The sequence below is a fragment of the Mobula hypostoma genome, chromosome 3, assembly GCF_963921235.1.
Source record: "Mobula hypostoma chromosome 3, sMobHyp1.1, whole genome shotgun sequence".
Classification (NCBI taxonomy): Eukaryota; Metazoa; Chordata; class Chondrichthyes; order Myliobatiformes; family Myliobatidae; genus Mobula; species Mobula hypostoma.
Window position 1 is genome coordinate 6,896,196 of NC_086099.1, and position 22,147 is coordinate 6,918,342.

General features: G+C 42.8%; 1 protein-coding gene across 2 annotated transcripts in view; it reads right to left on the minus strand.

Annotated features, from left to right (window-relative positions):
* Positions 1-22,147, minus strand: part of LOC134343838 (unconventional myosin-Vb-like) — a 293,220-nt gene that overhangs the window by 112,980 nt on the left and 158,093 nt on the right. For both annotated transcript variants that reach the window (XM_063042611.1, XM_063042610.1), the window contains exon 14: positions 11,746-11,829. In XM_063042611.1, the coding sequence (XP_062898681.1) occupies positions 11,746-11,829 (84 nt within the window). The remainder of the gene's footprint in view (positions 1-11,745; positions 11,830-22,147) is intronic.

Genomic DNA, 22,147 nt, shown 5'->3' on the forward strand with positions numbered 1-22,147 from the left:
AACCTTTTGTGATTTTTATTCTTCTTTATATCAATCAGAGTCTCCTCGAGATTCTAAATATATGAATGATTTTTTAGATAAGTTAGACTTCCCTCAGATTTCACGGGATATGTCTTCTTTATTAGATACTTCCATTACAATGGATGAGATTAAGAATGTTATTTTTTCTATGAATCTGGGGAAAGCTCCTGGCCCTGATGGATTTACCGTTGAATTTTATAAATGTTTTGCTTCTTTATTGATTCCTTGGCTCTATAAGGTTTTTGAGGCTTCTTTGAAACTTGGTAAACTTCCGGAATCTTTTAATAGAGCATCAATTTCTTTAATACTAAAGAAGGATAAAGACCCTGCTCAATGTGCATCTTATAGACCAATATCTTTATTAAATGTTGATTCTAAAGTTTTTTCTAAGTTATTAGCAAATAGACTAGAAAAAGTACTTCCTTCTATTATTTCGGAAGACCAAACGGGTTTTATTAAAGGTCGTTACTCTTTTTATAATATTCGTACATTGTTAAATATCGTTTATACTCCCTCACAAAATGTTCCTGAGTGTGTTATTTCTTTAGATGCCGAGAAAGCTTTTGATAGAGTAGAATGGCCTTATTTATTTAAGGTGCTTGAAATGTTTAATTTTAGCTTGAAATTTATATCCTGGATTAAACTGTTATATTATTCCCCTGTAGCCTCGGTTCGTACTAACTCTTTAAACTCACCTTTTTTTCCTCTCTTTCGTGGTACTCGACAAGGCTGTCCTCTTAGTCCCCTATTATTTGATATTGCATTAGAACCTCTTGCAATTGCTATTCGAGAATCTTCAAATATTACTGGGATAACTCGGGGATTAAAGTCCCATAAATTATCACTCTATGCTGATGATTTACTTTTATATATTTCTAATCCTGAGAGATCCATTCCTGCTGTTTTAGAGTTATTAGCACAATTTGGTCTTTTCTCAGGTTATAAATTAAATCTTAGTAAGAGTGAACTTTTTCTGATTAATAAACATCTTCCCTTATATTATAAATTTCCATTTAAATTGATTAATAATTACTTTTCATATCTTGGGATTAAAATTACTTGTAAACATAAAGATTTATTTAAGACTAACTTTTTACCATTAATAGACCATATTACTCAACTTTCATCTAAATGGTTTCCCTTATATTTAACTTTGATTGGTCGTATTAATGCAGTTAAGATGTTTTTTTTGCCAAAATTTTTATATGTGTTTCAGGCATTACCAATTTTCGTTCCTAAATCTTTTTTTGATAAAGTTGACTCTAAAATTTCTTCATTTATTTGGCAGAATAAGAATCCGAGACTGGGTAAAATACATTTACAGAAAGCTAAGAGAGATGGAGGTTTAGCATTACCTAATTTTAGATTTTATTATTGGGCTATTAATATTCGACATATGAAATTTTGGTTACTTGACCGGGACATACTATCTATTCCTAAATGGGTAGCATTGGAATTACAATCTGTTCAGGGTTATACACTTGGTTCTATTTTAGGTTCCTCTCTTCCTTTTGATTCGAAACGCCTTAAGCAGGTCTCTAACCCGATAGTTAAATATGCTTTGCGCATTTGGTTTCAATTCAGAAAATTTTTTGATCTTAATCAATTCAGGTTAGCGATTCCTATTTTAGGTAACATATTTTTTCCTCCCTCTTTTACGGATCGCGCTTTTCAAACTTGGAAGACTAAGGGTATTTTACGGTTTTTGGATTTATTTTTAGATGGTTCCCTTATGTCTTTTGAACAATTATCTAATAAATATAACTTATCAAGAATACATTTTTTTAGATATTTACAAGTTAGAAATTTCCTAAGTACTATACTTTCTTCCTTTCCAATGCTCCCTCCTATATATATTTTAGATTCGATAATTAACCTTAATCCATGTCAGAAAGGTGCATCGGCTATGATTTATAATATTATTATGAAACTTAGGAAAGCTCCATTTGATAAGATTAGGGTAGATTGGGAACAGGAATTGGGGCTTACCATTTCTGTGGATGATTGGGGGCAGATTTTACAATTAGTTAATACTTCCTCTATTTGTGCTAAACATTCCCTAATTCAATTTAAAGTGGTTCATAGAGCACATATGTCCAAAGATAAGTTAGCGCGTTTTTACTCGCATATTAATCCTTTCTGTGATAGATGTTCGGGGCAGATAGCCTCTTTAACTCATATGTTTTGGTCTTGCCCTACTTTGGAAACTTTTTGGAGAGATATTTTCAATATTATTTCTAAGGTATTAAATATAGATATCTCTCCTCACCCTATTACTGCTATCTTTGGACTACCTAAAATTTCTAGTAATCTTTCCCCTTCAGCCCGTAGAATGATTGCATTTCTTACTTTAATGGCGAAAAGATGTATTTTACAACATTGGAAAGAGCTTAATGCTCCAACTACCTTTTTTTGGTTTTCTCAGACGATTTTATGTTTGAATTTGGAGAAAATTAGAAGTAACCTTTATGATTCTTCATTTAAATTTGAACAGATTTGGGGACCTTTTATTCGATATTTTCATTTAATGTAATATTTACCCTTCTTGTTTTTTTTTCACTGTTTTAATGGAGGTCGGGATTGAGGACGTGATTTTAAGTTTAACTCTGTTTGGTTTCAAGTTAGCCCATTGCTTTGCCTTGCTTTTAGTTAGTTGCACGGTGGGTTTTTTTTTTGGGGGGGTTTTTTTTTCTTTTTTTCCATTGATATATATAAAATTTAGTAAACTATTATGTTATCTTGGTTTCTTATGCTTAAATTACATTGTAGTATTTTCTTTTTGGTATTGTTATCTTTTGGAATTTTATTATACTTTAACATTGTATTAATGTTTATATGGCTTACCTTTTTTGTATACTTACTCAATAAAAAGATTTAAAAAGAAAGAAAGAAAGACTACACATAAAGACAGACAGTCAATGTACAGAAGACAACAAATTGTGCAAACACAAAATAAATAAATAAATAATACCAAGAACATGAAATGAAAAGTCCTTGAGAGTGAGGTTGTGAGATAATTTCAGAGTTGTAGTGAGTAACTATAGCTGGTTCAGGAGCCTGATGGTTGAGGGGTGAGCCCTGAGGCTCCTGTACCTCCTTACCGATAGCAGCAGCGAGAAGAGAGCAAGGCCTGGATGGTGGGGGTCCTTGATGATGGTGCTGCTTTCCTGTGGCAGCGCTCCTTGTCGATGTGCTCAATGGTGGGGAGAGTTCTGTCTGTGATAGACTGGGCCATATCCACTACCTTTCTGAATGTGTTTCCATTCTTGGATATTGGTGTTTCCATACCAGGTCATGTCAGGATACTCTTCATTGTGCAGCTATGTATACTAGCTCAGATGGACATCTCGGTCATTTGGGCTGAAGGGTCTGGTTTCTGTGCTGTTTGACTCTGATTGTAAACCTTCATTATCAATAACCCAGTTATGGCAGTGAAAACTGCTGAACATACAAATGAAGCTGAAGAATCAGAATTACAGAACTATTTAATTTTTGAATAGAAAATAAGACCATGTAGAGTAACATGGTACTGTAGTAATTTTATGTATTGCACTGTATACTGCCACAAAGAGAGAGAAAAAATTTCATGACATATGTGAGTGATGATAAACCTGAACCTGATATGGGTTTCACTTGTGGACATCTACAGTCAGAATGGGAAGGGAGCAGGGAGAGGGCAATCATGTTTGGGAAACGGGAAAGGGAGAAGGGAGGGAGCGGGAAGCACCAGAAGGACAGTCTGTATTGATCAATAAACCAGTTAAGACCATAAGATTTGGGAGCAGAATTAAGCCATTTGGCCTACCAAGTCTGCTCTGCCATTTCATCATGGCTGATCCATTTTCCGTCTCAGCACCAATCTTCTGCCTTCTCCCTGCAACAATTTATGCCCTGGCCAATCAAGGATCTATCAACCTCTGCCTTAAATATGCATAAAGTCTTGACCTGCACAGCAGTTTGTGGCAAAGACTTCCACAGACTCACCACTCTCTGGCTAAATAAATTCCCCCTCATCTCCGTTCTAAAAGAACACCCCTCTATTCTGAGCTGTGCCCTCTGGTCTTAGACTCTCCCACCTTAGGAAATATTCTCTCCACATCCACTCTATCAAGGCCTTTCACCATTCAATAGGTTTCAATGAGGTCACCCCTCATTCTTCTGAATTCCAATGAATACAGGCCCAGAGTCATCAAACACTCTTCATGTGACAAACCATTCAATCCTGGAATTATTTTCATGAGACTCCTTTGAACCCGCTCCAGTTTCAGTACATCCTTTCAAAGATAAGAGGCCCACACCTGATCACAATACTCCAAGTGAGGCCTCACTAGTGCTTTATAAATCCTCAACATTTCATCCTTGCTTTTATATCTTAGTCCTCTTGAAATGAATGTAAACATCACATTTGCCTTCCTCACCACAAACTCAATCTGCAAATTAGAGAATGCGACACAAGGACTCCCAAGTCCCTCTCAGTTTTTTGTATTTTCTCTCCATTTTGAAAATAGTCAATCCTTTCATTTCTTCTACCAAAGTGCATGACCAGACACTTCCCAACACTGTATTCCATCTGCCATTTCTTTGTCCATTCTCCTAATGTAAGTCCTGTAGCCTCACTACTTCCTCAAAACTACCTGCCCCTCCACCTATCTTCATTTCATTTGCAAACTTTGCAACAAAGCCATCAATCACATCATCCAAATCACTGACATATAACTTGAAAAGAATCGGTCCCAACACAGACTCCTGTGGAACATCACCAGTCACCGCAACCAACCAGAAAAGGCTCCTTTGCCCCCTGGCTCCTGCCAATCAGCCACTGCTTTTCCACGCTAGAACCTTTCCTGTAACACCATGGGCTCATAGCTGGTTAAGCAGCCTCATGTCTTCAGTCTTCCATTGGAGTTCTGTGAAGATGAAACAGAAGTGTTCCCACACAGGTCCAATAAAGAGCTTAAAAACCAGTCTCTATAGCAGAGAGGTAGAGCCCAGTGGAGTGGTCATTCAGGGAGCTGTTGTCAGAGGCAGAGTAGTAAGGTATTAGCTCAAAAGGGCATCAGCAAGAACAGGTGGAGGCAAGGTAAGCAGATAAGTCATTCCCTATTTCTTTTTTTCTGAATTAACTCTTGAGAGAATAGGGGGTATGTGTACAGTGCCAGCGTGCTGTTCTGGGTGTCCAATGTGGAATTTCCGGGAGACTCCCAGCCTCTCCGATGGCCACATCTGCACCAGCTGCCTTAGAGATGGTGTTCAGGAATTGGAGCTGCAGCTCGATGACGTTCAGCTTGTTAGGGAAAGTGAGGAGGTGATAGTCAGGAGCTACAGGGAGGTAGCTACTGGAGACAGATAAATGAGTGACTGTCAGGAGAGGGAAGGGAGAACATCAAGTAGTGGAGAGCACCACTGTAGCCATCCCCCTCAACAATAAGTACTCCAATTTGAGTATTGTTGGGGGGGGGGGAGAGGCCCTATCTGGGAAGAAATAGCAGCTATGCCTCTGGCACTGAAAACACGGATGGTAGTTTGCTCCGAGATGTCAGGGTCTGCGATGTTTCTAAACATATCCACAATATCCGGAAAATGGAGGATGAACAGCCAGAAGTCATGGTACGTATTAGTACCAACGACATAGGGAGAAAAAGGGAGGAGGTCCTGAAAACAAAATACATGGAGTTAGGAAGGAAGCTGAGAAGCAGGGCCACAAGGGTAGTCTCGGGACTGCTGCCAGTGCCACGCGACAGTGAGGATAGGAATAGGAGGAGGTGGCAGATAAACTCATGGCTGACGAATTGGAGAAGGGGGCAGGGATTCAGATTTCTGGATAATTGGGACCTCTTCTGGGGCAGGTGTGACCTGTACAAAAGGGACGGGTTGCACTTGAATCCGAAGGGGACCAATATCCTTGCGGGCAGGTTTGCTAGAGCTAGGGGCGGCAGAGCCCGGGTCCGAGAGCTGGGGATGACCTGAGATTTGGACGATTAAACGCGGGGGCAGATTGAACAGGTCGGGTTTTAGGGCCGGAGGCGACGCACAGCTTGCGGCTCCATGAAGTTTACTCACCCCTGCCCTGAACTGAGGCGGTGGCCTGCAACTAACAGGCTCTTGAATCAGCTGTGACGCCCGGCTTCATGTCTCACTTTCGACTCACTGTGTCTCGCTGTGGACTCACTTCCACGCACGTCAGGTATTTGCTTACTTTTATCACTTGCACCATTTATATCTTTCTCTCTGCACATTGGGTGTTTTTTTTAATGGTTTCTATTGGGTTTCTTTGTTTTGTGGCTGTCTGTAAGGAGATTGATTTCAAGGGTGTATAAAGTATACATAACAAATGTACTTTGAACTTTGAGTCCCAGACGGTCAATTCTCCAAAAGCCGCTGTAGAGCAGAAATTCAATTGGACCAGCTACCTAAATACTGCTGCTATGAGAGCCGATATGGTTGGGTATGCTGTTGTGGGTGACTCATTTCTTGAAAGCCTGAGGCACTTCTACTGTCTACAAAGCAGAAGTGAGGAGTATGCCTCATTTCCATATATGCAGAGTGGACGGCAATCTAATCGGCTGCATCATGGCCTGGTACAGAAACACCAATGCCCAGGAATAGAAAGTGGTGGATACAGTCGAGTCCATCACAGGTGAAGCCCTCCCCACCATTGAGCACTTCTACGTGAAGCACTACCACAGGAAAGTAGACTCCATCATAAAAGACCATTCCCACCCAAATATCCAGGCCATGCTCTCTTCTCCCTGTTGCCATTGGGCAGGAGGTTATTCTTTGTCTATAACACACACAATGAAGGGTGAAGGGTCTTGACCCGGAATATCAACTGTTTATTCCCATCCATCGACCCTGCCTGACCGCCGAGCTGCTCCTGCATGTTCTGTGCATTGCTTTAGATTTCCAGCACCTGGAGTACCTCTTATGTCTACTCGTTGTTTGTGTTTAGCTTCTCTCTGATTCTGTTTTATTTCTTTGCTCTACTGTGAATGCCTGCAAGAAAATGAACCTCTGGGTAGTATATGGTGACATACAAGTTCAAAAGTTTAGAAGTTGGAATTAAGTTTATTATCATGGAATATATACATCACCTTATACAACCGTGAGATTCATTTTCTTGCGAACATTCACAGTAAGTACAAAGAAACACGATAGAACAATGAAAGACCGTGCACGATAAGATGGACAAACAACCAATGTACAAAAGTCTACAAACTGTGCAAATACAAAAATAATAATAATAATAAATAAATAAATTTGACAACATGGGATGAATGGTCGTTGAAGGTGAGTTCATACGTAGGTTATGTTCAGTTCAATGTTGGGATGAGTGAAGTTGAGTGAACGTATACATATGTATACTTGGATAATAAATTTACTTTGAACTTTGAAAAGAAAAACTAATGTAATATGTGAATTATTGAGAGAACTGAGGCACATTTGTGGTATTAGCATGTTCCTTGTTCTAGAAAGCAATACTTGAAGATGAAAATATTCTGAATGCTTCAGGTTAGTAAACAATTTCTTCCTCCCATAGACCCGCTTTTGGGAGAGGTTGTTGCCTAAGTTTCTTTCGAGTGTATTTCAAAATTCAGATTTGAGATTTATCATAATTGATGAGATGCTTTATTTAATACTGTACCCTTGCAGCTCTTACTGGTTTCATCACTACCTGGTATGAAGGCTCCAAGAAAGAAGACACAGAGGGTTGTAGACCCAGCCAGCTTCATCACGGACGCAAGCTTCCCAACTACTGAGGACATCTTCAAGGGGTGGAGCATCAAGGAGTCGGAATCCATCGTTCAGGATCCTCAGTGTCCAGTATACGCCCTCTTCTGATTACTACCATCAGGCAGGGGGACAGCAGCCTAAGATCCACACTCAATGCTTCTTCCCCTCCACCATCAGAATTCTTAATGGTCCATGAACCCATGTACATTACCTCACTATTCCTCTTTTGCACTATTTACTCATTTATCAATCAATCTGTTTATTTTTTATTGTAAATTATAGTAATTTTCATGTCATGCACTCTGGTGTTACCACAAAACTACAAATATCACAACATATTCAGTGTTAGTGGTCCTCATTCTGACTTATTGTACAGATACTGTATGCAGCAGACAGCACAGAAACAGGCCCTTCAGCCCATTTGGTCCATGATGAACCATTAAATTGCTGAGTCCCATCGACCTGCACCCAGACCATAGCCTTCCATACCCCTACTATTCATGTACCTATCCAACTGTCTCTTAAATGTTGAAATCAAGCGCGCATTCACCATTTGCACTGGCAGCTCGTTCCACAGTCTCACGACCCTCATGCTCCCCTACACTTTTCACCTTTCATCCTTAACCTATGACCCACCATGACCCATGATGTAGTTCCATCCAAACTCATGGAAAAAGCCTGCTTGTATTTACCCTATTTATATCTCTCTAACATTTTGTATACCTCTTTCAAGTCCCCCCTCAGTCTTTTACGTTCCAAGGAATAAAGTCCTAACCTATTCAATCTTTCCTTCTAACTCAAGTCCTCCAGTCCCAGCAACACGGTCAGAAACTTTCTCCGTTATCTTTCAACCTTATTTACATCTTTCTTGTATGTGGGTGACCAAAAACTGCATACTATACTCCACCAGGCCTCACCAATGTCTTATACAACATCAAAATAACATTCCATCTCCTGTACTCAGCACCTTGGTTTCTGAAGGCCAATGTGCCAAAAGCTTTCTTTACAACCCTATCAAACTGTGCCAGCACTGTCAATAAATTATGGGCCTGTATTCCCGGATCCCTTTGTTCTATCACCCTCCTCAGTGCCCTATGGCTCACTGCATAAGACCTACCCTAGTTGGTCCTATCAAAGTGCAACACCACACATTTGTATGTATTAAATTCCATCTGCTATTTCTCTGCCCATTTTTCCAGCTGGTCGAGATGCTTTGATAGTCTTCCTCAGTGTCCACTACATCCCCAGTCTTGGTGTCATCTGTAAATTTGCTGACCCAGTTAACCACATTATCATCCGTTAGTCTTGCGAGACCATGGATCTGCGCCTGGAAAGTCTTCACTCTCCAGGGGGCAGGCCTGGGCAAGGTTGTATGGAAGACCAGCAGTTGCCCATGCTGCAAGTCTCCCCTCTCCATGACACCAATGTTGTCCAAGGGAAGGGCATTAGGACCCATACAGCATGGCACCAGTGTCATCGCAGAGCAATGTGTGATTAAGTGCCTTGCTCAAGGACACAACACGTTCCCTCGGCTGGGGCTCAAACTCACGACCTTCAGATAGCTAGTTCAATGCCTTAACGACTTGGCCACGTGCTCACACACATTATCATTCAGATCATTGATATAGTTATATCATTGATATAGGGAGTCTTTGATTGAAGTACTGTGCAAACACAACAGAAGCGTACCCGTGTAGGTCCGATGAAGAGCTTAAAAAACCCTGTCTTTATAAAAGAGAGGTACCGTCTAATGGAGTGGTCATCATAGGAGCAATTGTCGTTGGAGTAGTCTGAGTCAGAGTAGTAAGGTTTTGGCTCAACAGGGCTTCGTTGAGAACAGGTGGTGGCAAGGTAACTAGATAAGTTCATTCCTTATTTCTTATTTCTCTTTTTCTGAATTAACGCTTGAGAGAATAGGGGGTATGTCTGCAGCGGCAGTGTTCTGTTCTGAGTGACAGATGTGGGATTTCTGAGAGACTACTAGCATGCTCGATGGCCACATCTGCACCAGGAGCATCAAGATGCAGCTCCTTGGAGACCATGTTGAGAAACTGGAGCAGCAGCTCGATGACTTTTGGCTTGTTTGGGAAAGTGAAGAGGTGATAGACAGGTGCTACAGGGAGATAGTCACCACAAGGCTACAGGAGGCAGATAAACGGGTGACTGTCAGGAGAGGGAAGGAGAACGTCAGATTGTGGAGATCAACCCTGTGGCCGAACCCTCAACCGTAAGTATTCTATTTTGAGTACTGTTTTGGGGTGAGCGAAGTACTGGGGGAGGGAACAGTGGCCTTGCCTCTGGCACTGAGCCTGGCCCTGTGGCTCAGAGGGTAAGGAATTGAAAAGGATGGCAGCAGTGATAGGGGACTTAATAGTCAGGGGGACAGATAGGCGATTCTGCAGACACAAAAAGGAAACATGATGGTAGTTTGCCTCCCAGGTGCCAGAGTCCGCAATGTTTATAAATGCATCACAATATTCTGAAAAGAGAGATTGAGCAGCCAGAAGCCATGGTGCTTATTGGTAGCAACAACATGGGTAGAAAAAGGGAGGAGGTCCTGAAAATAGAATGCAGGGAGTTAGGAAGGAAGCTGAGAAGCAGGACCTCAAGGGTAGTAATCTCATGATTGTTGCCTGTGCCACGCGACAGTGAGGATAGGAATAGAATGAAGTGGCGGATAAACTTATGGCTGAAGAATTGGAGGAGTGGGCAGGGATTCAGAATTCAGTATAATTGAGACCTCTTCTGGGGCAGGTGTTACCTGTACAAAAGGGAGGGGTTGTACTTGAATCTGAGGGGGGGCCAATATTCTTGCGGGCAGGTTTACTTGATCTGTTGGAAGTGGTTTAAACTAATATGGCAGGGAGATGGGAACCAGTATGATAGAGCTGAGGATGAGCCAGCAGGTTTACAAGTAGATGATGTTATATGTAATATGAATGTAAGGAAGGACAAGCCAATGATTGGGTACAAATGCAGACAGAGCAAAGAGTTAAATTGTACAACAGAGGCAAAATTCAAAAGGGCAAAGAACACAGGACTGAAGGTGAAAACAGCAGGCCAGGCAGCATCTCTAGGAAGAGGTACAGTCGACGTTTCAGGCCGAGACCCTTCGTCAGGACTAACTGAAGGAAGAGTGAGTAAGAGATTTCAAAGTGGGAGGGGGAGGGGGAGATCCAAAATGATAGGAGAAGACAGGAGGGGGAGGGATGGAGCCAAGAGCTGGACAGGTGATTAGCAAAGGGGATATGAGAGGATCATGGGACAGGAGGCCCAGGGAGAAGGAAAGGGGGGGGGACCTAGAGGATGAGCAAGGGGAATAGTGAGAGGGACAGAGGGAGAAAAAGGAGAGTGAGAGAAAGAATGTGTGTATATAAATAAATAACGGATGGGGTACAAGGGGGAGGTGGGGCATTAACGGAAGTTTGAGAAGTCAATGTTCATGCCATCAGGTTGGAGGCTACCCAGAATTAATATAAGGTGTTGTTCCTCCAACCTGAGTGTGGCTTCATCTTTACAGTAGAGGAGGCCGTGGATAGACATGTCAGAATGGGAATGGGATGTGGAATTAAAATGTGTGGCCACTGGGAGATCCTGCTTTCTCTGGCGGACAGACTGGGAGATCCTGCTTTCTCTGGCAGACAGACTGGGAGATCCTGCTTTCTCTGGCGGACATACTCAGGGGCGGACCCGACTAGTTTCGAACTCGAGAACCTCCGCTCCCAGGTCCGGCGCCGATGTCGTTGCGCCACCAGCCGGCCTGTCATAGAGTATATTTAAAGCAGAGTTTGATTGGTTCTTGATTAGTAAGGGTGTAAAAGGCTACAGTGGCAAGGTAGGAGAATGGGTTGAGAGTTGAGAGGGATAATAAATCAGCCATGATGCAGACTCAGTGGGCCAAATTGTCTAATTTGCTCCTATGTCAGATACAGGTCACAGCAGGCTGAGTCACAACACAGTGGCAAAGATACTGTATTCTGAAATGTGCCTTACCTTGCTGGCCTTCAGTATGTTGATCTGCTCTTCATGGACCGTGTCCCTGTTCTTCTCTAGGAACCCATCACACTGATACTCCACCTGTAAAACACAACAGCAGCCCGAGCTTTAACAGCTCCTTTTCTCATGGCAGTGTGGATATCAGACAGAGAAACTCGGAAAATCACAGCCACTTCAATCAGAATCAGAATTAGGTTTAACATCAAAGATTTATTATCAAAGTATGTATGCAGTCTACAACCCTGAGATTTGTCTTCCCACAGACAGCCGCAAAACAAAGAAACACCGTGGAATCCGTTCAAAGAAAACATCAAAACCAAAAAAAAAACAAATTGTGCAAACAGCAAAAAAAGGATGTCAAACATCAATCTGCAGAGTCCATGAAACAGTTCAGGAATGTTCAGTTTAATCTAGTACTGTGTCAGTCATTGACTCAGACAGTCTGCCCCACCCCCCACAATCAAAATAGCACAAAATAGCAATCAGAAAAGGAAACAGAAATACATCATAACATGAACTACAGAGTCCAATCCACAAACTGCATCGATTAAACCTTGCCCGAGATACGAGTCCAGTACCATCCTCCAGCAGCATTGACTAAGAGTGAGAGGGAGGCTGTTCACCTTCCTCCAGGAGCACGAAGCAAGGGTGAGGCAGAAGCTGGTCACACGCAGGCACAGCATGATTGAGTTTCTCATACAAATGGAGGGTGCAATAGTTCAATCTAAAACCAGTGTATTATGCCTAAACAATAGAGACTACAATGGGATGAGGGAGAATTTGGTTAGTGCAGATTGGGAAAACATGCTATATGGTGGGACAATTGAGGAACAGTGGAAGACTTTCAAAGTGATTTTTCACAGTGTTCAACAGAAGTCTATTCCAGTTAAGAGCAAGGACAGTAAGGGTGGGGAGAGCCAGCCTTGGATAACTAAGGAAATAAAAGGTGACATCAAACTACAAGCTCGTGCATACAATGTTGCCAAGAGTAGTAGGAAACTGGAAGACTGGGAAAACTTTAAAAGCAACAAAGAACTACTAAGTGAGCAATAAAGGAAGGGAAGCTAGATTATGAAAATAAACTAGCATAAAATATAAAAACAGGTAGTAAAAGATTTTATCATTACATAGATCGGAAAGAGGTGGCTAAAGTGAACGTAGGTCCCTTTGAGGACGAGAAGGGGGAATTGATATTGGGTAATGAGGAAATGGCAGAGGCTTTGAATTACTATTTTGAGTCAATCTTCATGGTGGAGGACACATTTAACATGTTGAAGAGAGATGTTATGGATGTGATGGGAGGTGAGGACCTTGATACAATAGCTATCACTAAAGAGATAGCGCTGTGCAAACTTGTGGACCTGAAGATAGATAAGTCCCTTGGTCCTGATGGAATGTATCCTGGGGTACTGAAAGACATGGCAGAAGTTATAGTAGAGGCTTTGGTGATAACTTACCAAACCGGTGGATTTGAAGATGGCAATTGTCATGCAACTTTTCAAAAAAGGATTAGGCAAAAGGCAGGTAACTATAAGCCGGTTAGTTTAACATCTGTAGTTGGGAAAATGCTTGAAGCTATTATTAAAGAAGAAATAGCGAGGCATCTGGAAAGAAATGGACCCATCATGAAGACGCAGCATGGATTCAGTAAAGGCAGGTCCTGTTTGACAAACTTACTGGAGTTCTTTGAGAATATAACAAGCGCAGTGGATAAAGGGGAACAGATGGATGATATCTGCTTGGATTTCCAGAAGGCGTTCGATAAGGTGCCACATAAAAGACCTAAGATGCCATAAGATAAGGATGCATAGAGTTGGGGGTGATGTATTAGCATGGATAGAGGATTGGTTAACTAATAGAAAGCAGAGAGTTGGGATACATGGGTGTTACTCTAGTTGGCAATCAGTGCTGAGTGGTGGGCCGCAGGGGTTGGTGCTGGGCCCACAACTGTTCACAATGTACAATAATAATCTGGAAGAGATGACCGAGTGTATTGTTTCAAAGTTTGCTGATGATACCAAATTGAGTGGAAAAGCAAATTGTGCAGAAGATAGAGAGTCTGCAGAGAGATATAGATAGGTTAAGTGAGTGAGCAAGGGTCTGGCAGATGGAGTACAATATTTATAAATGTGAGGTCATCCACTTTGGAAGGAAAAATGAAAGAGCAGATTATTATTTAAATGCTGCTGTGCAGAGGGACTTGAGAGTGCTTGTGCATGAATCACAAAAGGTTGGTTTGTAGGTGCAGCAGACTGTCAAGAAGGCAAATGGAATGTTGGCTTTCATTGCTAGAGGGATTGAATTTAAGAGCAGGGAGGTTATGCTGCAATTGTACAGGGTACTGGTGAGGCCGCACCTGGAGTACTGCGTGCAGTTCTGGTCTCCTTACTTGAGGAAGGATATACTGGCTTTGGAGGTGGTGCAGAGGAGGTTCACCAGGTTGATTCCAGAGATGAGGGGGTTAGAGTATGAGGAGAGATTGAATCGGCTGGGACTGTACTTGCTGGAATTCAGAAGAATGAGAGGAGATCTTACAGAAACACATAAAATTATGAAAGGGATAGATAAGATAGATGCAGGTATCTGGTAGGTGAGACTAAAACTAGAGGACATAGTCTCAATATTCAGGGGAGTAGATTTAGGACAGAGATAAGGAGGAACTGATTTTCCCAGAGAGTGGTGAATCTCTGGAATTCTCTTCCCAATGAAGCAGTGAAGGCTACCTCAGTAAATATATTTAAGACAAGTTGGATAGATCTTTCCATGGTAGGGGAATTAAGGGTTATGGGGAAAAGGCACGTAGGTGGAGATGAGTCCATGGCCAGATCAGCCATGATATTGAATGGTGGAGCAGGCTCGACGGGCCAGATGGCCGACTCCTGCTCCTATTTCTTCTTCTCCTATGTCCTTCCTCTAGGAGCAGTAAGCAAGAGCGAGAGAGAGCGACTGGTCAGACGCAGGCACCTTCCTTTGGCAGCAGCGAGTGGGAGGAGGAGAAACCAGTCAAATGGAGGCAGGTGGCACTGAACTCCCAGTTACCTGCCACTCTCATCCTTGTTGACTTCAAACTTGCTCGAGGCTTTGATTGGCAGGATCGGCGAGAAATTGAGTCGATCTTGGGTCACGTCCTGTCACCAGGCTCCTTGGCCTCCAGGCCATGCACTCCGACCTCACCAAACTCTCTCAGAGACAATAAAGCTACCGACCGCTCAATCAGCCCAAAAACACACCATCAACATGCAAATCACAGGTTCCAAATGCATGGAAAAGCTTCGGAGCAGAATCATCTTTGAAAGAGGTAGAAGCTTCATGAACTGTCTGAAGGACATGTCCTTCGGTCACATTATTCTCTGCTGCCATCTTCCAAGTCTTATCGCTGGAACATGTTGGCAAATGTGTGCTTTGCGGCAGCAGTACAATGCAATACATAATAAAAAGTCTATCAATTACAATGAGAAATATATACAGTATATATAAAACTATGCAAAAAAAGAGCAAACACAAGAAAGTGAGGTAGAGTACATGGATTCATTGTCCATTCAGAACTCTGATGATGAAGGCTCCTGTACCTCCTCCCTGAAGGTAGCAATGAGAAGAAGTAGTGTTAATAGGTTCATTGTCCATTCAGAACTCTAATGATGAAGGTGAAGAATTTGTTCCTAAATCATTGAGTGAGTGTCTGTAGGCTCCTCTACCTTCTCCCTGAAGGTAGCAATGAGAAGAAGGCGTGTCCTGGGTGTGGGTCCTTAATGATGGATGCTGCCTTTTTACGGCATCGTGAATAGGAGGATCTCCTGGTGCCACTCATTCCAATTTGATATCCAATTCCCATTCCGACATGCTGGTCCATACCCTCCCACTACTACCATGAAGACACCAAACTCAGGTTTTATTTTGTTCATTTATTTATTTACAGATACAGTGTGGAACAGGCTGTCCCGGCCCAACGAGCCACACTGCCAAGAAACCCACTGATTTAACCCTACCCTGGCCCATCGTACAGGACAATTTACAATGACGAACTAACCTACTATCCGGTACGTTGTTGGGATGTGGGAGGAAACCCACACGGTTCACAGGGAGAACAGGAAACTCAGAAAAGACAGCGCCACTCTGTGGCCTGCAGATATCAGACACTGAGCTGAACTCAATATGCCTGGACTCTTTTCAATTTTGCGTTTTTCACTCATTTTTTTCGGTTGCCATTGGCCCGATTTGTTTATTTTCAGTGCGTGGGGGAGGGAATTGATATTTTCCTTTGAATGGGTTCCATGTTTTTTCTTTGTTTCATGGCTATCTGGAGAAGACGAATCTCAGAGTTGTACACTGCGTACATACTTTGATAATAAATGCACTTCGAGCCTTTGAACTCTGGAGCGCTCCGAGTTATAAAACATCACACCAGCTGCCACACTCCTATTTTGAACAACACCTCATAGTCCGTTTGGGTAGCCTCCAGCCTGTTGGCATGAATGTTCATTTTCCTAATTTCCGGTAATTTCTTCCCCCTCCCTCATTTGTCCTTTCAAAGTGCAATACCTCACACTTGTTTGCATTAAATGCCATCTGCCATTTTTCAGCCCATTTTTCCAGCTGGTCCAGATCCCACTGCAAGCTACAGTCAGAATCATGGTGTTGTCTACAAATCTGCTGATGGAATTCTCCTTGTTATCATCTAAATCTTTAATAGAGTTGACAAACAACAACGGGCCCATCACCAATCCCTGTGTCACACCACAAGTCACAGGCCTCCAGTCAGAGAGACAACCATTCAGGTGAGTAAATAATAAATCTTAAAATGGGCATAACACCTCATTAACACTAATCTGAAAGTGATATAAAACAGTAGTCCATGTGATGCTGCAAGAGTGGAGAAATCACTGGATGATCTCTGGCAAACCTGGATTTAAATTCTCCATTATAAACATGAGAAAGTCTGCAGATGCTGGAAATCCGGAGCAGGATGCTCAAAATGCTGGAGGAACTCAGCAGGTCATGCAGCATCTATGGAGGGGAATAAACGTTTCAAGCCGAAACCCTTCATTAGGCCTGAAAAGCAAGGGGTAAGAAGCTAGATTAAGAAGGTAAGGGGAGGGGAAGAAGGACAATTCTGTTTTTACTATAAAAGCTTTATTTGATTTATTTATTCCTCCTCAGTCTAAAGGTAGTCACAGTAAAGGTAGTTGTGGTAAAGATAGTCATAGCAGTCTAAATGAGTCTAACTGGTTGTTGTGGTCTAGTAGCAGTCTAAATGAGGTAAAATTTACGAGACTTGGAAAACAATCTGGAGAAAGATTGACTGTTTATTCATTTCCAGGAGTGTGCAAAAAGAGTTACTTTTTGATCAGGTCAGTGATTGTGATTTAGAAGGCAGAGTTTCACAGTAGTTATTCTGATTTGAGAAGCAACCAATCAACAATCGGCAATGCGTAAAAACAGCTACCTTTCAGTCAGGTCCACGCTCAACAATTAAAAAGCAGAGCTTCGAGCCAGTTTTCTTTGAGTTGGACAATCCACACCGGGGCAGGGGAAAAAAGCTTCTTTTAAACCAGGGCGGCGGTCAAGATTTTGAAGGCATATTTTTGTGGCAGTCTTTCTGATTTAAGGAGCAACCAATCAGCAGGAGGGATTCATTACAGAAGGCCAAGAAGAATAACTCAAGTGCAAGTTGAGCAGCCATTCAATCTGAATGGGCCAGTGTTTCGAGTGGCCGTGGCTCATCGAGCTCAGGTGAGACAGGTTTGGGAGAGGTACATTGTCTTGTAAGTTACTCTCTCTCTCTGTCCTTATTTATTCATTCCTTTATCTGTTAGGGCATAGCAGATTAGTGAGAATGCTTCCAGGGGCAGTGTTTTATACCCTGTGTGGGATGTGAGAAGTCTCCAGTCTCCAGATAAACATCTGCATCAGATGCACTGAGTTGCAGCTCCTGAGACAACGTATTAATGAACTGGAGCTGTAGCTCGATGACCTTTGACTCATACGGGAGAATGAGGAAGTGGTCAACAGGAGCTACAGGGAGGTCGTCACCTCCAGGTTGCAGGAGACAGGACACTGGGTGACTGTCAGGAGAAGGAGGGGAGATGCACAGCCAGTGCAGAGTACACCTGTGGCTATTCCCCTCAATAATAAGTGTACAACCTTAGATACTATTGAGGGGGGATGACCTACCACGGGGAGCCACAGTAACCGGGTCTCTGGCACTGAGTCTGGTGCTGTGGCTCAGAACAGCAGAAAGGTGAAGAGGACTGCAGTGGTGATAGGAGATTCCTCAGTCAGAGGAACAGAGACAAGGTTCTGTGGGGGGGAGGTGGGGAAGATAGAGACATTTGGATGGTATGTTGCCTCCCTGGTGCCAGGATCAGGGACGTCTCGGATCAGGTCCGTGGCATTCTCAAGGGTGAGGGTGAGCAACCAGTAGTACCACTGACACAGGGAGACAAGGTGAGGAGGTCCTGAAGAGAGATTTTAGGGAGCTGGGTAGAAAGCTGAGAAACAAGACATCCAGGGTAGTCATCTCTGGATTGCTGCCTGTACCACATGCCAGTGAGGGTAAGAATAAGACGATTTGGCAGGTGAATGCATGGCTGAGGAACGGGTGCAGGGGGCAGGGGTTCAGATTTATGGATCATTGGGATCTCTTCTGTGGAAAGTATGACCTGTACAAAAGTAACAGGTTACACCGGAACCTAAGGGGGTCCAATATCGTTACGGGCAGTTTGGCTAGAGTTGTTCAGGTGAGTTTAAACTAATTTGTCAGGGGGATGGGAACTGGAGTGAGGGTGCTGACGATAAGGTAGTTGTTTACAAACAGAAGCAATGTGTACTGAGACTCCTAGCAAGGAGAGACTGACGATCGAGCAAATTTGCAGTCAACAGGATGAGTTACAACGTAAGAGGTAGACAAAATTGATAAGGGTGAATACAGGACTGAAGGTGTTATATCTGAATGCACGCAGTATACGGAATAAGGTAGAGGAACTTGTAGCAGTTACAGATTGGATTGTATGATATTGTAGACACCGCTGAATCGTGACTGAAAGAAGATTATAGCTGGGAGCTTAATGTCCAAGGATACGCATTGTATCAAAAGGACAAGCAGGAAGGCAGAGGAGGTGGCATTGCTCTGTTGGTTAAAAAAAAGAAATTAAACTATGAGAAAGAGTTAGCACAGGGTTGGAAGGTGCTGAATCACTGTGGATAGAGCAAAGGAACTGCGAGGGTAAAGAGACCCTGATAGTAATTGTATACAGACCCCCAAATAGTAGTGAGGATGTGGTCTACAATTAAAACAGGAGATATGAAATGCATTGCAAAAGAATATATATTACAATAGTCATGGGGGATTTCAATATGCAGGTAGATTAGGAAAATCAGATTGGCACTGGAATCTAAGGGAAGAAATTTCTAGAATGCCTATGAGTTGGCTTTTTAGAGCAGCTCATGGTTGAGCTCATGAGGGTATCAGCTATTCTGGTTTGGGTGCTGTGCAATAAACCAGAATTGATTAGAGAGCTTAAGGTAAAAGAACCCTTAGGGAGGGGGAGGGAATGTCAACTCAGACCATGAGAGGCCTGCGTCGGGCATTTTCATGCCTTACAAGGCGCAGATTGGAAGTCTGTGTGGGTCGCCACTCCTCACACAGACACGAGAGCAATGTGTGGTTAAGTGCCTTGCTCAAGGACACAAACACGCTGCCACAGCTAAGGCTTGAACTAGCGACCTTCAGATCACTAGACGAATGCCTTAACCACTTGGCCACGTGCCCAAGTGTGCCCTTAGAGATAAGTGTTCATAATGAGAAGGAGAAGATAAAGTCAACTGTACCAGTACTAGAGCGGGGAAAAGGGAATTACAGAGACATGAGAGAGGAGTTGGCCAGAATTGACTGGAAAAGAACACTGGCAAGGATGACGACAGAGCAGCAATGGCTGAAATTTCTGGAATCAATTTGGATGGCACAGGACATATACATTCCAAAGAAGAAGCAGCATTTTACAGGCAGGATAACAAGAGAAGTCAAAGCCAACATAAAAGCCAAAAAAGAGCAAAAATTAGTGGGAAAGTTAGAGGATTGGGGAGCTTTTAAATACCAACAGAAGCCAACTAAAAAAGGCATGAAGAAAGTAAAGACTGAATATGAAAACAAGCTATCCAATAATATTAAAGAGGATACTAAAAGTTTCTTCAGATACATAAAGTGAAAAAGAGAGATGAGAGTAGATATCAGATAACTGGAAAACGACGTTGGAGAGGTAGTAATGTGGGACAAGGAAATGGAAGATGAACTCAATAAGTATTTTGCATCAGTCTACACTGTGGAAGTTCCAGTTGTCGGGGGCACGAAGTGTGTGAAGTTACCATAACTAGAGAGAAGGTTCTTGGGAAACTGAAAGATCTGAAGGTAGATAAGTCACCTGGACCAGATGGTGTACACCCCATCGTTCTGAAAGAGGTGGCTGAAGAGATTGTGGAGGCATTAGTAATGATCTTTCAAGAATCACTAGATCCTGGAATGGTTCTGGAAGACTGAAAATTGCAAATGTCTCTCCAGTCTTCAAGAAGGGAGTGAGGCAGAAGAAAGGAAACTATAGGCCAGTTAGTCTGACCTCAGTAGTTGGGAATATGGTGGAGTCGATTGTTAAGGATGTGGTTTTGGAAGTCTTGGAAGCACATGATAAAATAGGCTGCAGTCAGCATGGTTTCCTCAGGGAAAAGTCTTGACTGACTAATCTGCTGGAATTGTTTAAAGAAATAACAAGCAGGAAAGACAAAGGAGAATCATCTGATGCTGTGGACTTGGATTTTCAGAAGGCCTTTGATAAGGTGCCACAAATGAGGCTGTGTAACAAGCTATGAGCCCATGGTATTACAGGAAAGATTCTAGCATGAATAAGGCAGTGTCTGATTGGCAGGAGGCAAAGAGTGGGAATAGAGGGAGTCTTTTCTGGTTGGCTGCCCGTGGCTAGTGGTGTTCCATAGGGGTCCGTGTTGAGACTGATTGTTTTTACATTACATGTCAGTGATTTGGATGATGGAATTAATGACTTTGTTGCAAAGTTTGCAGACTATACAAAGATTAGTGGAGGGGGTAGGTAGCTTTGAGAGGTCAAGAGGCTACAGAGGGACCTAGACAGATTAGGAGAAGTGGTCCTATTTCCATAGATGCTGCCTGATCTGCTGATTTCCTCAATCATTTTGTATGCTTTGATCTGGATTTCCAGCAACTTACTAAAAAGATGGATGCTTGAACATGTTGGTCAACGGGTTTCAGCAAGTTCTTCTCCCTTTTTCTAGCCCATAAGACCATAAGATATGGGAGCAGAATTAGACCATTTGGCCCATTGAGTCTGCTCCACCATTTCATCATGGCTGATCTATTTTTCCTCTCAGCCTCAATCTTCTGCCTTCTCCTTGTATCCTTTCATGATCTGACTAATCAAGAATCTGTAAACCTATGCCTTAAATATACATAATGACTTGTCCTCCACAGCCACCTGTGGCAAAGAATTCCACAGATTCACCACTCTCTGGCTGAAGAAATTCCCCCTCATCGCCATTCTAAAAGGAAGCCCCTCTGTTCTGAGGCTGTGTCCTCCAGTCAAAGACTCTCCCATGACAGGAAATATCCTCCCCACATCCACTCTATCAAGGTCTTTCACCATTCGAGAGGTTTCAATGAGGTTTCTGCTAAATTCTGGTGAATATAGGCCCAGAGGTTCCTCAAGGTTGTTATAACCAGGAGTGGTAAAGGAGATAAGCTCCAACTGCCTATTAAATGCTTCCAATGGCTTGCATCTCAAATAGTCTCTGGCAACTAAGTGTAGCTCCTGGCCTTCACATGTGGCTTAGCTACTAAGCCCAGCGGAACTATTTCTACTGACAGGAGAAGGGGCAAAGGCAGGTTACTGGTGCCTTAAAAACCAGCCTCTCTGGGCAAATGGGGCTCGTCAGCCATGGCTGGAAGCTCATTGAGGAGAAGGAAAACGCTGACCTCAAACCTCTGCTGCCTTGAGGCTAAACCCACTCATGGAGAAGGCTTCGGGAGTAAACGCCAAAGGAAAAATCCGGAGCTGGAATCCCTAAGGCAGTCCTACATTGACTTCAATGCTGGCTGGCAGCTCCTGCGACGCTGCTAGTACCATACTATACTGGCCCTGCTGTTCCTTTGGGTTCATCAGCTGCGTGGAGAGGGGGAGCTTGCTACATGGGCAACAGGTTGATCTCCATATCATACTGCCCAGGCCTGCGTATCTAGATAACTAGGATGCAATATCCATGGTCAAATCTGACCAATGGAGGCCTCAGCTCAGACAAGCCCCGAGCCATTAGATACCCTTCATATGACAAGCTATTCAAATCTGGAATCATTTTCATGAACTTCCATTGAACCCTCTCC